A 17,674-nucleotide genomic window follows, 5' to 3' on the forward strand; every position below is an offset into this window, starting at 1 on the left:
CTATGGACTTCTTAATAATGCACTCTGGACCTTCCCTGTGACAGATGCTAGGCAGGCCTGGCCTACAGTTTTCTACTTTCTGCCTCTCTTTCTTCTTGCATAAAGGTGTTATTATTAACTATTTTCCAACTTGCCGGGACCCTTCCTCAATCTGAGTGATTTTGAAAGCTTCTACCCTGCATTTCTAGATATACTACCCTTTCTTTTAAGATGTCAGGGCACAATTTGCTTGCTCCTGGGACATTTCAGACTTTAGATCCAATTTATTTTCTAGCCCCACTTCCCTGGTGCTGGTGATTGCTTTACGTTCATCCCTCCCAATCATTTCCTGATTTTCAATTACCGTTGAAAGTTTTCTGAGTCTACTACTGTGAAGTCATGTTCACCGCCTCCAACATTTATTTGTTTTCTATTATAAATTCCACAGACTTGCTTTACAGAAGACCTGCACTAGCTTTACCTATTCAAGTACTGCAAGACACTCTTACCTGTTTCCATATTACTGGTTAGTTTTCTCCCATACTCTGTTTTCTCCCTCTTTATCGCCATTTTAGACATTTTTGCTGTTTCTAAAATTCAGCCGATCCTCCTTCCTTCCCAAACAGCCTTTCATTCTTACCACATAACTCTTTGCTGAATTAACTATCTCCTTCAATGCTTATCATTGCAAATCTATTGCATTTTAACCTTGTTTCACAACTCATCTTAGCTGGTTCTGCTGTCATAAATGCATAGTTACTTTTATTTAGGTTTTAAAAAATGGTTCCACGTTCACCTCATTAAAGCTAAATATGAATTTCTATCACGTTGTGATCACTGTCCCCAGAGGCTTTATCGTGAGGTAATTGACTAATCCTATCTCATTGTACATTACCAAATCCATATAGCCTGGGGGCCCTAGCATGGTACTTATCTCAGAGATTGTTCTGAAAACACTCTTCCATCTAATTTTCCATTTCTTGCTATCCCCATGTACACTAAAGTCACACAGAATTGTTGTGGCACATTGTTTAATCTGCCTCATTGACTTCTTCCTGTATTTTCCATCGTACAGTGTAACTACAGTTAAGGTGGTCATAAACTGTGCCCACAGGTGACCACTCTCCTTTCCTATTTATCTCTAACCAAACTGATTGGATCCCATGATCTTGTGAGTTAGGGCTTGTCTCAATCCTGAACTAATGCCATCCATAATTAATAATGGCATCCTACCTTATTTCCGCACTTCCCATTATTCTGATATGACACATACCCTTCACCAATTTAGGTCACAGACTCAGATGCATTACAACCATGTCTCTGTAATGACTACAGATCATACATACTTATTTTTGTCTGTGCTGACAATCTGTTCCTTTTGTCACAAATGTTATGTGTATTTAGACATACAATAAAATAAGTTTAACCATTTTTGCAACCTCTGCCATTTCTATGTGCAGTCCCTTTCCTTTACACTTTGGTAACCATTAGCCAAATTGCTGCCCTGCTCTATTACTTATTAGTTTCCCTTTTCTTCACCATATCCCTGCTCACTTGACCTTCCCTGACTGTTTAAGATAAAACCCTCTCAACAGTTGTACAAAATGTTGGTCCCAGCAATGCTCAGGTGCAGGCCATCCTGACAGTACAGCGTCTACTTTCCCCAGTGTTAGCATTAGTGCCCATGGACCAAAACCCATTTCTCCCACATCAACCTTTGAGCCATTTATTTATCTCTCTGATTTGACTTGCCTGATGTCAATTTGCACAAGGCACAGGTAAGAATCCATAGATTATTATCTTTGAGTTTCTGATTTTTAATTGAGCCCCAAACTGCCCATTACCCCTTGGCAGAATCTCACTCTTTGTTCTATCTATGATACTAGTAGCTTGGTGAACCATGATGACTGGATCCTCCCTCTCTTACTGTAATTTCATCTCCAGCCCTGAACAGATGCACAGAACATTGGTACTTTACAGGTCACATAACCATCTTGACTCTCACTCTGAGCTACAGGGCACTGTACCTATAGTCCGATGTATGCTGTCCCCATGAATTACATTCATACAAACATCAAATATATGAGTAGGAGTAGGCTCTTTGAGCATGCTTCACCATCCAAAATAGTCATGGTTGATTATCCAACTTCGTCCATGTTCCTGATTTTCTCCAAATCCTTTGATCCCTTTAACCTATATCTATATCTACATTTTTTTTTGAAAACCTTCAACATTTTGGCCTCAACAGTTTCCTGTGGCAGAGAATTTACAAGCTCACCATTCTCTGGGTGAAGAAATTCCTTCTCATCTCAGTCCTAAAGGGCCTACTGTGCATCCTGAGATTGTCATTGCTGTTTCTGGGCTCTCTGGTCATTGAAAACTGATCCCCCTATGTTCTCCCTTATATGTCAGTGACTGGTGTACAAATACGTTCAAGCCCTTTTCCCCTCCCCCTTTCCCAAACTAACACCATTCAGATAATAATCTGTCTGCCTGTTTTTGCTACCAGAATGGACAATCTCACATTTATTCACATTATACTTCATCTGCCATCCATTTGCCCTCTTTCCTAACTTGTCCACACTGAAGCTTATCTGCATTGTCCTCACAGCTCAACCACCCAGCTTTGTGTCATCTGTAATAAAGAATCCCTACAGTGTGGAAGCAGGCTATTCACCCATCAAGTCCACACTGACCATCCTAAGGGCATCCCACTCAGACCCAATCTTCTACCCTATCTGTGTAACTCTGCGTTCCCCATGGATAATCCATCCAGCCTGCGCATCCCTGGACACTATAGGCAATTTTGCTTGACCAGTCCACCTAAACTAGGTGATATAACCTGTAGCTTTCTCAACTAAATCATTAATATATATTGTGAATAGCTGAGTGCATACTATTCCCTGCAGTACAGTACTAGCCAATGAGCGCAACTCAGAAAAAGACCCACTTATTCCTATCTTTGTTTCCTGTCTGCAAACCATTACTCAATCAATTTCAGTACACTGCCTCCCATCCCATGTGCTTTAATCTTGCATTCAAATCCCTTAAATGGGACCCTATCAAAAGCTTTCTAAAAATTCAAGTAAACCATGTCCACTGGCTCTCCCTTACCCACTCTATTAATTACATCCTTAAAACATTCCAGCAGATTCATCAAGCACAACCTCTCCTTCATAAAGACATAGTAGGAGCTGCAGATGCTGGAGAATCTGAGATAACAAGGTGTAGAGTGGATGAACACAGCAGGCCAAGCAGCATCAGAGGAGCAGGAAAGCTGATGTTTCAGGCCTAGACCCTTCTTCAGAAAATACTGTCTTTCTAAAGAAGGGTCTAGGCCCAAAACGTCAGCTTTCCTGCTCCTCTGATGCTGCTTGGCCTGCTGTGTTCATCCAGCTCTACACCTTCCTATCTCCCCTACATAAATCCATGTTGCCTTAGGTCGAGCTTGTCACTCATCTGACACACTGATGACAGGTTTAATTGGTTATGCCTTTGATAAGGTATGTCTTATCCTTGGAGTTAAAACCATCTCTAATTTTCCTTGTTAGCCATGGTCTGACCATGCTTCTGTTTCATTTTTATGTCAGGCTGAGATGAATAACTTCTTCAGATTGTCCACATGCTTTTTCAATGTTTGTCATCGCCGACCTATAGTCATCCCTTTAAATAAAAATCCCCAAATTATCATCGCTAACCTCATACCATTGTAATTTCCTTTATTTAAATTCCTATTTATCATCGTCATTCAAATGACTTCCTATATCATGGTGCCCTAGTCACTTAGTGCATTTACCCCGGACAGCCATTTGCATCTAAAACCTTCCACCCTCAGCCATTGGTGAGCTGTTTTACTGAATGTTCCCCTGGTCACAGAGAGCTATCATGGTGTAACAGATTACTGCTAACCAACCAGTGTATCATTTCACCCACACTCTGCTGTACTTCACATTCGAGTCTGTTTCAGAGATGGGAATAGCTTGTACAGTTGTACCATCCTCCTCCGCTCAGGCTGTAGGTCAGGGAGTGTTCCACTGCAACATATTCCAACAGAGATAGCGCCATCTGCCTTCTCAGTCCCACATCTCCCGACAGGGAAGATGGAAATTCCACTGGGATCCAGCTGGAAGGAGTCGAGATCTCCACTGCAGACTTGACAGTTGGATGAGGAGCAGCCCTCTTGACATTCATGAAAAGCAGTGCCTCAGGGGTCTCTGACCCTCAAGGTAGGTCATTGCTCATGATACAAGACTGAGTGGAGCAGGCAAACTCAAATTCCTAGTGGCTGACATGCCAGAATTGGAGACGTGAGCTTCCTGCCTCCTCCAAAGGAGCATTTCTGCATCAAGCCAATTTGTGTGTGCTCCTCTCTTGCGCAGAGAGAAAGTAGACAGTGTGAGTGATCACAATGACTTGTGCATTGAGCAATGACCCTATTGCTACGAGACATGATTGTTTGAGGCAATAGGCTGTGTAAGTACTGACTGTTCAGGTGGGCATGTGAGGTGCCAACAAAGAGATGACCAAGTGTAGCTACTAGCATGTTTTCCTGGGGCATGTCATGTTGGATATGGTGAGTGTGTAGGGCTTGGCACTTGAAGGTGTTATGCCCACTCAGCTGGCCTGGCCTGGCCTTCTTGTGCTCAGTTTGCAGGGAAGCTCTGCAGTTTCTATGAGTCTCTCACTGAATCAGTACATATCTGTATAGATGGGGTTTTTGTTCTCTTCTGCCCAGACCTGGGACTGTTCACCTCACTGCAACTCCTCAGACAAAACCTCCAGGCAGGAGAGATCAGGGGAGCAGCCTTCCTTACCATCCCTGCAACTGCAATAACCGACAGAATCCGCGCACTGCAGAGCTCCTCTACAACCTGCTGCGGTCCCTTTAAACAGAAATCATGCCTCTGACTAATTGGCCACACCATCCCAATCCACCCTCCCTCATTGGTCAGGGAGCTTGATTGCTCCGTTCCGCGGGGTGGGGGAAAACAAATGCAGCGGCGGGAATTCTTACACTTGAGATCCTGACTGGACTCTTCCCGCAAAGACGAGGGCGGTAAAATTCCGCCTGCACGCCATTATTCGTGTGAAGAATGATCGTGTTAGTGCTTTGGTCTTTGGCTGTGCCAGCAGAAGTCTGCAGGGGGCAGTATGCTGACTAGATAAATGTCAGTGTTTGTATCCGTTCCCTTTAATCCTGTCCATGCTATTCTCCTTTAACACAAGACCAGCGAGTCAGTGCGTTCAGGGTACCAGTGACTCAGCAAACGTCGTCAATTTCCCTGACGGTTCTTGAACACTGTTTAATTGTTATCTTTTATCAATGACTATGAGAGCAGGTATTGCAACCCCTGTGAATAGAGCTTTTATTCTGCCTGGATTTTGTGGTTCGTTTCACAGTTAAAGGCTTGTTTGTTTTATATTTAATTATTTCCGATAAACTCAATATTTTAGAATGCTGTTAACTTTGCATTAGCAGGCCGAGGCTATGAATGACATTCTTTATTAAAACAATGATATCAGATTGAGGCAAATTTATAATCTTTGACCTATCGTCATCTTTATTTCCCTTCAGAAGGTATATTGGCCATACCGGCTGTTGACAGATTGTGTTTGGAAATATTTAATGCTATTGATTTGAAAATTTTCTACTTCCATTCCAGTTTCCATATTTTCAATTTTTTTTCGAGCAAGAGATTGTTCTTTACTGCCTGAGTGCGGGTACCCTGATCAGCCTACTTAGGAGAAGAAACTAATGTCTCACCACGTCCCCCACCCAATAGGTCACGTATAAACTCCGCGTTCCACTCCACTTCCTGCACGTACCATTCCCCCAACCACACTTACCCTATACATCCTCGGGCACCATCCGCAATTTAAGCGTTTGGACTGCGGAAAGAAACTAGAGCATGCCAACAGAGGCACAGAGAGAATGTGCAAACTCTACATAGCTCGAGGCTGGTCCCTGGCGCTGTGAGGCTGAAGTGCTGACCACTGAGCCCTGTGACTCTTCAGATACTGAAGCAATCCATGTTGAAGTGCAGCGAGATCCGGAAAATAGCCGGTGTCTGCAGTTATAGGAAAATAGGCTCAACGTTGATGAGCTAGATTCTGAACTTCAGACACTGCAGCACGTGCAGGAGGGGGAAAGTTACCTTGATGCTGTGCTCCGGGTGGTTACACATTGTAACTTAAATCTTTCAAATGTGGTAACTAGCCAGGGGATAGGAGCGTGTGACCACAAGTGAGGCAGGTAGAAGGATGCTGAATGTAGTGTTGGAGGAGTCTCGGCTCGTCCTTGTCCAATAGATATGAGGTACTTGCTTCTTGCATGGATGAAGAAAGAGTCAGCAGGGAGGATGGTCAAACGAGCAAAGTAAAAGAAAAAGCAAACAATATGACAAATCCTTTAAGATTGTAATTGCTGGACTTGAGTGCATTTGTTCAAAAATGCAGGAAGTTGGCGAGGAGACACAGCAGTCAGTTATGAAGGTAAATGGCATGTTGGCATGGATTAGCACACAAGAGAAAAGGAAGTCATTTAACAAATAGGACTTTGGTGACACCACAGCTGGAGTACTGCCTGCAGTTTTGGTCTCCATGTCTGGAAACATAGACTTGCACTAGAGATAGTACAGCAGAAATTGACTGAATTGCTACTTGAGATGGGACAGTTGACCTATGACAAGAGGTTGAGTAATTTCAGCCTGAATTCTCTGAAGTGCAGAAGACTGACAACTGATCATATTATAATATACAAGATTCTGAAGAAACTTAACAGGGTTGGTCCTGAGGGGCTAGATGGCAGATCTCAAAAATGGGAACATGGCCTCAAATGAAGAGGCCAATATTTAGGACTGAAATTAAGAGTAATTGCTTCCCTCTGAGAATTATGAATTTTGAATTTTCTATTACAAAGTGTATAGATGCTTCACCATTGAATATATTTAAGACAGAAATAGACAGGCTTTTGGTCGCCCAGGGAATCCAGGTTATAGAGAAAGTGGAGCTGAGGCCATTGATCAGCTATGAACTTAGTGAGTGGTGGCACAGGTTTGAGAGTTTGTATGGCCTATCCATATGTTTATGTCATAGTATACATCAAAGAAAAACAAAACTATAAAATAGATGACGTTTTTTACATGGTAGACCATGAGGATGTGCGGTATCCAATTCAAAACGGGGAAACAATCATTCTTAAAATGGAATTGGGAAAATTTAAGATTTTCACCTTGCACCCGTCAGAGCTAGCACACTAGAAACAGACTTGAAAGAAAGAGACACCATTCTATAAAGAACAAGAGATGCTATTTTATATTGCACAATCAGTGGCACAGAGATGTAGCAGAACAGTTAACTATTAATGCCCTGACTGATGGGAATCTACCTTCCTGGTCAGAGATTTAAGATTAATGCTTCACTGCTAAAGTGAAGTGTCTTGTTTTAAGTCTGTTGCTTTGCATCTTAGCTTCATGGAGAGCAAGATAAGAAGCTTCAATTTCAAGTCTCCTTTTAGAAATGGTCAAGTTCTGTAGTATAAAACATTTACAGACCATCCCTGAGTTACAAATGGTGTCTGCTTGCAAGTTGATTTGCCGGCAAGTTGGAATACATTGTAGGGCAATATCAAATTGCTGTTCAATACAGGAAATGTTTGTCCTTGGGTCTTTAAAATTACACTCCTGTCAGGATTGCATGCATCAGTATGTGCATTTGTAAGTTGGAAAATTGTAATTCGGGAACCCCCTGCAACTGAATGAGAATTTACTAATTAAAATATGCACATTTGATGATAAGGCCTTGGTATAATGTCCTTTATATATGTTTTTCATGGCAGAATCTGTGATACCAGAGGATGACCTCATTGGAGCTATGGAAACCAGGTATAGTGTGGACTCGATGGATTCTCCTGTGCACTTGATGAATCCCTCTAGCCCATCAAGGCGTAACTCTGGAGAATACAGGAATGCAGGGTCCATATCCTATAATTATCGCGCATCCTATCAGTCTTCCAATGGACCTCCTTCTTCAGGCTTGCGTCGACTTTCCACCAACCCAGGTGGAGGAGGGGCCTTTTATGAATCAAAAGGAAGCAGTAATGCAGGTACATTTCACACAGCCACCACCTATATGTTCAATTGTTGTTAGTAATGTGAAATTTGTGCCTTAAGTACATACAATTAGCATGAGCTTTAGTCTAATAGGAACTGAGAGTGAGAATAGGTCATTCAGCCCCTCAAATCTGCTCCAACATTTAATACAGTCATAGCCGGTCTCAACTCAGCCTCAACTTAACTTTCCTGCCCGCTGTCCGTAATGCCTTGGCCTCTTATTGATTTAAAATCTGTTGATCTCCTCCTCCTCCTCCTCCAGTTTACTCAATGTCCCAATATCCCACATTCGCTGGGGTAGGAAATTCCATAGACTCATGATCCTTTGTGAGAAGTAATTTCTCCACATCCAGCTTCAAGATACCAGCAACTGTGGAAAGCTAAAACTAAAAATCCTGGTTCTGTGGGAACTTGACTCCACCCATTCAGGCTGCTTCTATTGTTCCAACTTTAAAAGAAAGCCAGCTCCTCTCAAACTGTTTACTCTTTTGGCTTTGAGCAGACCACGAGATACCCATGTTTCAACCTTCCTTCATTTAAACAAAAGGACTAAATATACCTCTTTAAAGCTATAGTATCATCACACACTTTGCTATGTGCAATTCCCTTCATAAACCAAGATGTACAAAATACATCTCACTCCCATTCTCACCCTAACAAAAAATCATGAAGTCTAGGTTTGTGGGTGGAACTTCCTGAATTGGGCCTCAGGTGCCATTTTGCCTAAGCTGGACATGTTTCCATTGTTTCAAAAATTTAGGCCAAAACACTTTGAATATGCTTTGATTGGCTGTAAACCATTTGGGAATCCTTGTCTTTTTATTTTCTTTTGTATGATTTTCTGCCAGAAATGACTTGAAAATTAAATGCTGTTATCTTGTGTTATTTTATCTATGAAGTGGAACAACTTGGTCCGACATTGTTTTAAGCCTCTGAAACCTTGCAATTACCTGATAGAAACCTGACGGCTCAGAAAGAGGATATTTGACCCATTATACCTGTATTTGCCAAAATACAGTATTCTAGCCTTATCCATTTTCCAATTTTTGGTCCATTGTGCTGTAGGTTGCAGAACTTTGAATGCATATTCCAATAATTTTTACATGCTTTCTATCAATTACTTTAAATCTATAATCCCCTGATTATTGACAAAACACAATGTGCTCATTACTTGTTCATCCAGCTGCACACTTTGTTATCTTGGATTCTCCAGCATCTGCACTTCCCATTTTCACATGTGCTCATTCCTCTCAGTTTTATCTTCAAACACTGTGCAGAGCCTTATGTTTGCTACTTTCTTCATGGGTTTGATTTGAGTGGGATAAATACCAATGTGTTGAAGTCATGTTCTGTATAACAACCGTCCTTGACTCTGACACATTTGACGTAGATACCATCCTAACTCTTGTTCCACTGCATGCATCCAGCATTTTTACTCACTGTGACTGCACCAAACTGACTGGATGCTGTCGTGTGACAGAGCTCCACCATTGACTCACTTTCTTGAATGGGTTTCTCGTAATGCCCAGCACCTTGGTAACTGAGATCACCTGCTTCCCATCGCCAATGTAAGAGTCCAGTAGTTGCCCTGTTGAAACTTTGAATGCTTCTGTGAAAATGAGTTAAAATTCCAAGCAACCATATTGCCCCTGCCATTTGTGCCCAGGCCGCCTACTCCAAGTTATGATTTTTAAAACAAAAAAAATCAATGTATTTTTAGAACAGTGCTTGTCTTCACACTGAAGAGTGACCTTGTTTGGTTCTGATTGCAGAGAGCAAGAAGTGTGTTTTCTCAAGGTTTTCTTTGGCGCTGCCATGAACAAGGCCTCAGTGTGTCAGACTGGTTCTGGTTACTGGGAGGGAAGAGTGGGGAAACAGGATGTGGAAGGAGGTGGTGCCGAAAGAACAGGTCAGCTTATTGCTGTGATATCAGATTAGAGGAAGTCAGCATCTGCATTTCACACAGCCTCGGTAGACTTGCCTTGTGGTCTGCATCGCTGAATTCTAGAATATCTGCTTACGAAGAGAGAAATGAAATGTTTCTGGTTCCCCTTTAAATTTGAGGTGGGGCTGGAGAGGCCGTGGGGAGGGGAGGAGACAGGCAGAAGGAACTAGGCTGTGGGGCAGGGCGGGGCGGCATCAACAAACCTGGAAATAATTTGAAGCAATGAGTCATTCCTAACTCCAAACGTTGAAGGACTGAATAAGAAATGTATGTCAATTCGAACAGTAGCCATTACATACGTGTCTAGTTTATTGGACACTAAGTCAGCTATCTTGATGTGTTTATTACATGGGAAATAAGGGTTAGTCCATAGCATATCACAACAATAGATAACATTCACAGTCTTTCATAGTGAACGAATAACAATGAGCATAAATATTCCAAATAACACTAATAAAATGTAGAATGGACCTAGAATTTGTGTTATTTGGATGTGTTGTTATTTGGTTTTGGTTTTTACTCAATAATTTGCTTCATGGACACTGTTGAAAGGTTTTTTTTTACTGTTTCTTTAAATTTCCCCCCTGCATTGTATCAGCACCTAGTCCTGCCTCAGGCCCTGAACGACACATGCTTTCTCAGGACTCCCTACGGTCTTCAAGCAGGCATCCATCTACCTGGACTGTGGAAGATGTAATGCGGTTTGTCAGAGAATCTGACCCTCAGGCTTTGGGTCCACATGCTGAACTTTTCAGAAAACATGTAAGTGTTAGTCTATGAGGTGACATAAAAATGAGGATACAGTCTCTCGGTGGTTATGTTACTGAACCTGTAACCCTCTCAATTTTTTCCTCCACAGACGCTTTCTGAACTGCTGAGTATTTCCTGCATTTTCTAATTTTATATTAGACTTTGTATTTTGACATTTTAGATTTTAGGGCTTTGTACTTGCATTAATCTGGAAGCCAAAACAAATTGCCAAAAGACCAGAGTTCAAATGCCAACACAATTGCTGAGGATTTTAAATACAATTAAATGCAGATTGAATAAATCTGGCTTTAAAAATACCAGGATCAGCATTGGCGACCATTAAACTACTAAATTGTCATAGAAATTTATCTGGTTCACTTATGCTCCAGTTTCCAGTGACAGTCCAAAGATGTGCAAATTAGGTGGATTAGTGATGTTAAAATTGCCCCGTAATGTCCAGGGATGTGCAGGTTATGTGGTTTAGCCATGGTAAATGTGGGTTTATGGGGATAGTTGGATGGGATGCTCTTCATGGGTCAGTGCACACTCGATGGGCCAAATGGTCTCTTTCCACACTGTAGGGATTTTATGAATCTGTGAATGCATTGTAAGAAAGGAAATACATCATCCTTACCTGGTCTGGCCTATGTGTGACTCCAGACCCACAGCAATATGGTTGACTTCTAACTGGCCTCTGAAGTTGCCTAGCAAGCCACCCAGCTGCATTCAAAAAAGTGGTTCACTATCAGCTTCACAAGGGCAATTAGGCTGGCTAGCAAATGTTGCTGTTACCAACAGTTCACATATCCCTTGAATAAATTGTTTAAAAGATCTTTGACTTGGTGACTGTAATTATGCATTAAACCTGGGATTATTTTTTAATCAGACATAAGACAAGACCTGCCAATTTAACTTGTTGTTCTCCAAAAAGGTTTGAACATTTGCGTGTGTTAATTTCATACTGCTGTTTTAATTTTTTACCAAGGTAGGCACAGATCAGAAGATTAGGATGCTGGATCAGTTTGGCTAGAGCTATGAAACAGCCATAGACAGCAAATATTGGTGGGAGTTGTTTATAAGCTGTCAAACGGTATTGATGATGTACAGCATGGTATAGGTTAGGAAATTAGAGATGCATGTAACAAAGGTAAGACAGTGACCACAAGGGACTTCAAGCTGTACTGGATAAATCTAATTAGTACCTAATGCTGTGGGAGATGAATTCCTGGAATATATTCAAGATAGTTTTCTTGAACAGTGTGGTGAGGAACCAACTAGAGAATGGTTATTTTAGATCTGGTATAATGCAGTGAGAAGGGGTTAACTAATAATCATGTCATAAAGTTGCTTTTACATTAAATTTGAAAATTTTGCGCTTCAATCCAAAACTTGGATTTTAAATCTAAACAAAAGAGACTATGAAGATATGAGGAACAAGGTAATGTTGGTAGTTTGGGAAGCTACACTAAAAGGTCTGATAATAGGTAGGCAATGGCTAGTAATTAAATAAAAGATACATGGTTTTACCTCAAATATAACACTTCATTGAGGCACTAACACCCAAAAGTGATCTACTGTGGTTAATAAAAAAAAATTAAATGTCGAATTAGATCAAGGAGAGAAGTTCGTAAAGTCATTCAAAAACGTAAGCGCAAGGATTGTACAGCTCTGAGATGCACAGCAATCTGTATATCCTCATGATGAATTGCAAAATGTTTGTATGCAGGCACAACAATTAACTAAGAAAGCTATAGACATAGCATGGCCAATCTTCTGATTTAAACGTGCAGGATCAAACTAGTCTCAGACTAGATACAGTACCAGAATAACGGGTAGATGATTTAGCACTGAAATAGTTTCTTCACTTATGAGGTTGTGAATCTTCAGAACTCTCTACCCCAGAAGGCTGCTGGCTCAGTCATTATGTTCAAGACTGAGGTCAATAGATTTCTAGATGCTAAAGACATCGAGAGATACGGGAGTACTATGAGAAAATGATGTTGACCATATTCATATGAATAAAAAAGCAGGCTCTAGTACTCGAATGGTCTACTCCTGCTCTGATTTCCTATGTTCATTTGCTAATTGGCTTGACTGACCTTTAGTGAGGTAGCAATGACTTTTTAAAGTGAAATGGTGGCATCATTTATAGGATGCACTGCACTATGAACGAATAGTGTCAAACGTGCTGTTACTGGATAGTCGTGTTTGTTAGAAGTTGATCTGCTTTAACAGAATGTCATATTTATTCTGCTGTTACACCTAGATTGAAGTGAGAAATTAGCACTTTGTAGTGGATTCCTTTAAATGGTTAAACCATTAGAACTTGACATGTTCCTGTACTTGCTCTGGTCGCCTGTGTGTGTGTGTGTATATGTGTGTGTTTATGCACCTGTATGTATGTAGCATGTAAACCAGCCTTAGGCTTTCCTGTTGAGCACACCGTTACAGATGTTCCAATGAATTGGACTGTAGGTAAGTGGTAGCAATAGTGTACAATAAGCAATAATAATGCCAGCTTTGCTTTAAAACTAGGCCAACACAGTGATTCCATTGCCAGGCTACTATCTTGATTCTCTTTTGAGAAGACTGTGTTGGAGTACAGTGCAAGTAGATTTATACTCAACATTATTAGGAACCTGGTAGGGCACTGAAAATATTCAAAGAGACCAGGACGAGAAAAAAATTGCAAATGTTGGAAATCTGAATAAAACCCACATTTATTCAACTCCGAGAGATGAAATGACATGTTTGTTTTGGGTTCCGCATCCATCACAGAAACTCGCTCTCCATAAAATTTCAAACCTATCTTATGCTCCTATACATCTGTTTTCACCTCAGCAGTCTCTTTTTGTTACACCTGGTAAAAGTAAGCCACCTTTTCATGATTTGATGTGCTTCTCTTCCACTCCCTGTTTTATTTTCAGGAGATTGACGGCAATGCTTTGATCTTGCTGAAGAGCGACATGATAATGAAGTACATGGGACTGAAGCTGGGCCCTGCCCTGAAGCTCTGCTACCACATTGATAAGCTGAAACAGAGCAAATACTAAACTACGATGTAAACTGAAGCAGGACGAACAGATGTCAAGTCATTGTTTTCTTTTGCTTTTATTTTCCTTCTGTGAAAGTGCACCAGCACTCCGAAACACTTCTCCTTACTACCGTTGTTCAGTAATCTTCTGATATGTATGATGAAGAGGAGCTGGAAGCAATTTGATGCCTTGCAGCAATACCACACACAGGGGCTGTTTTGTAGGTGATCTCATGTATTGTTTCCATCTCCGCACAAACATATCCAACACGTCAGCAGTGCATGCATTTTGATTTCTTTCACACCCAGGATCTGAGTGAAAATGCCTGAGATATGATCTGTGCAGTCCTTTTTGCCTGCCCCTGTTGTCGACTCAGTTATCTGGAGGTAGCATTTGATTAAGTGGGTGTGTAGCATTATTGTACAAATGTCAGATTGAGTGAAGAAATTACCTTTAACATGTACAGTACAAGCATAATCTAATTTTAGTTTTAAGGTGAATGAAATTGGCTTTATGAAGTTATATTGAAATGTGTACATAAGTATATAATTCTTCCCTACTACTGAAAGGTTAATGTTTACTTAACAGATGTGATGGAACTCTATATATGATAAAGTCGGAAGCTTGCAGAAGGCATTATCTGTGGCACTCTGATATATGTTGTGCATATAGAACATGATGTGTGGATGTCGGATTTTATTTTGTTGAACTGAAGGACTTGTTTTGGGTTGAATCCTGGACAGTTATGAACGTGCTCGAGCAAAGAGCTTCACCACACTTGCATCTGTATACAGTGATGGGCTTGGACTGAAACTGATGTATATAGGGGTTTTTTGTGTTTTTATTTTATTGTATAATCCTCAATAACATTTAATGGAACAGGTCAGTGAGCCAGTCAGGATGAGCTTAAATATTGACAGGCAATAGTTAACTCAAAACTGGACCAGGAATAAAAAACAATTACCACAGGCAAGTATATATTCAAATGTGGATTTAACAAACAAGTGCACACAAAGGATTGGGTTTAAGCAGGAACTGCACACTAGGATGTAGATTCGGTTGGTCAGTTTATACTAGTGAATGTAGATTATCAGGTATATATTGGAACAGGGTGTAATTAGTCATATTATATATTGGACACTGGTGTCAAACGAGTGGCCATTCTATAGCACAAAGTGTGATAACAGTTGGTGGTGAGTTGATTTAGTGTTTGTAAGTTTGTATTTCAGCAAAGCATAAGCCAGATGCCCATTACAGAGCCACCTGATTTTTGTTCCATTGCAGCCAATATAAGGGGGCACTGTACATAACTGGCAGCTGATTTGTTACAGCCCATTTTACATCCACATCTGAAGCAGGAAGCTGTGCCCATACAATTCTACAGCAATTCACAGGTTTCCTTTCTCACTGCCAGAGTTTTTGAATGGCCATGTTATTTTTAAAAAATTCTAGCATTTAAAAATAAAAACTGGCAATAAAGTCCTTCAGCCTCTGAGCAGTGATGCAACTTGTGCTTGCTGTACAGACTATTTAGTTATAAGTGATCACATTTCAGGAGATGTGGGAGTAATTCTAGTGGGGGGGGGAGAAATCAACAAATAGCATTAATCAGAAAGTCATACAGAAAGCACTTTACATTCATTCAGTGGGCATGGGTAAGGCACGGAAGATTTTAAAACAATGCAACATTTTTAAGCTGCTGCTTGATCGAAGAATTCAATCAATAAATTTTCCAAACATACAACTGGATTAGTTTGTTCATGATGTGGAGCTTGGGTGCACTCAAAATTGGATTGGAGATGCACCTCTGCCTCTTCCTCAAAGCCTGAGACTTTGAAAGTAACAAATCTCCCACCACAGGATTATATCGGGTATCTGACACAAAACAGACCATTTGGGACCAACCTGTCCCTACCAGTGTTTACGCACCAATCAAGTTTATTTCTTTTCATCCTCCGTCATCCAAATCTATAATCATAAAGACCTAGTTCCTTCTCAATCTCATGTTGCCTAGCTTGCCCTTAAATTGTCTTGGCTTCAACCACTTCCTAGGAGTCCATATCCACATCTATTGTTTGTGCCACCTTTGGCGAAAATAACAATGAGAAGGAGAAACATGGTGACGGCAAGACTGCAGTTTTACTGCCAAGCAGGCAGAGAGTTAAAGTTGGTCGTTGCCAGTCAGACTTATGCTGCAATGTTGCTGCAACGCTTGACAATATGAAGGGAATGTTTTTATCTTGGACTCAAGTTGACATGACATTTTTATGGCTTCTCATCAGAGACAATTAGATACCAGTTCTGTAATGTAGTGCCTTGCTAATTTTGTTTTACATATTGCCAGTAAGAAGGAAGGGGATGTGTTTGAGTTGTTCGTAGTTTACATCACATAACGCGCAGCATTGACTCCAGTTACTCCATTCTTGCACTAATGCTCCATTCAAGCCTTCTCCAGTCTCTGTCCATCTATCAGCATATGCTTCTATTCCCTTCTCCCACATATGCCTCTCTAGTCTCTCCTTAAATGCATCACTTGCCTGTTTGAATGCTTGGTGGTGATTATTTTATAAATAAAGTTTACATTTGTGTAGTTATTGAGCATTCAGTGAAGTGCAATGCATTATCAGTTATCCTACAATGCTATCATATAATAGATTCTTTTGCTTATTTACAGCAAGGGATGTTAGCATTATCTGTTAAAAACATTTTCCCGTTTTAACAACATTGATTTCTGGTTTGGATTGGATGGCTTGGATTGAACAATTCCAATGGAAGATTAAAATTCTGAATGAGTGGAGACGGTGGCTCTCTGTTCATGCCCTCTCTCCTCCATTTAATTCCCTCTGCCCCACACAGCCGATTTAACTGCCTGGATTCAGGCAACTGGAAGGTGAGGGTCTAGTTCAGTTTGAAACATTGCGATGGCTATTTCTTCATTTCCAACAAAGCAAATTTATCTCAAAATCACAGGCTGTCAAATGTGGCCCCAAAAAATTCCGTCAAACACCTGTTTAACCTCAAATAGAGCTTTGTGTCCAATCTGGGAACCGTATTTTAGCAAGATTATGGAGGTGGTAGGGTACAAAAGAGATCATGAGAAAAAAATCTAGGCATGAAGGACGACAGATGCATGGATAGATCACAGAAGTTAAGGTTAAGATAAGTTTGTTAGATGTTTTCAACATCATGAGGGGACTGGGCAGAGTGGATGGAACGAAACAGCACCCTTTGATGGAAGGTCATGAACCAGAGGACACTGATTCAAAAGGAATGGCAAAAAAACCAAAGACATGATGATTTAAAACAGTTTTACATGCTGAATTGTTAGAAAACTGAATATAGCCCTTGATAACATTGTGGGGACAGATTCAATCATGTCTTTCAAAAGGGAATTCAATAATTATCTGAAGAGAAAGAATTTGCAGGGGCATGAGGGAAAGGTTGGTGAGTGGAGCAAAGTTAGTTGCTTTTGGAGAGAAATGGCATGAATGTATTAGTCTGAATGGCCTCTATTGGTGCTGCAGTAATTCTGAGAAGATGAGTGTGAGGTTATAGAATGGTCAGAAAATGTCAGAACAAGTGAATGCGCTACATTTTTATGAAGATTCCCTGTGGGTCGAGAGAAGCCGGAGTGTTTCACTGGATGTTGCAAGTTGCCCTGGGGTTACTTAAATACTCATCCTTCCCTCTCTCACCAATGGCATCTTTTTAATCTCCCTATTTTCACCGACATAGTCCTTGCTCCCAGTTCTCTTCTCAGGTTCAGTTTTCTACCCTGTCGTTAGCTCCAGCCATTCCTGCCAGCTTTGAGCAGCAAAACAGTGCAGAATTTGTAAAAGTAGATGATGTTTATT

At 40.8% G+C, this 17,674-nt stretch overlaps 1 protein-coding gene across 1 annotated transcript in view; it reads left to right on the forward strand.

The window, feature by feature from the left end:
• The window catches only part of scml4 (Scm polycomb group protein like 4), a 106,170-nt gene extending 89,756 nt beyond the window's left edge, over positions 1 to 16,414 (forward strand). Inside the window, exons 6-8 of the mRNA XM_048531487.2 lie at positions 7,817 to 8,083; positions 10,634 to 10,797; positions 13,713 to 16,414. Of these exons, the coding sequence (XP_048387444.1) occupies positions 7,817 to 8,083; positions 10,634 to 10,797; positions 13,713 to 13,838 (557 nt within the window). The 3' untranslated portion in view covers positions 13,839 to 16,414. The remainder of the gene's footprint in view (positions 1 to 7,816; positions 8,084 to 10,633; positions 10,798 to 13,712) is intronic.
• The last annotated feature ends 1,260 nt before the right edge of the window (positions 16,415 to 17,674 follow it).

Source organism: Stegostoma tigrinum, chromosome 4 (assembly GCF_030684315.1).
Source record: "Stegostoma tigrinum isolate sSteTig4 chromosome 4, sSteTig4.hap1, whole genome shotgun sequence".
Lineage (NCBI taxonomy): Eukaryota > Metazoa > Chordata > Chondrichthyes > Orectolobiformes > Stegostomatidae > Stegostoma > Stegostoma tigrinum.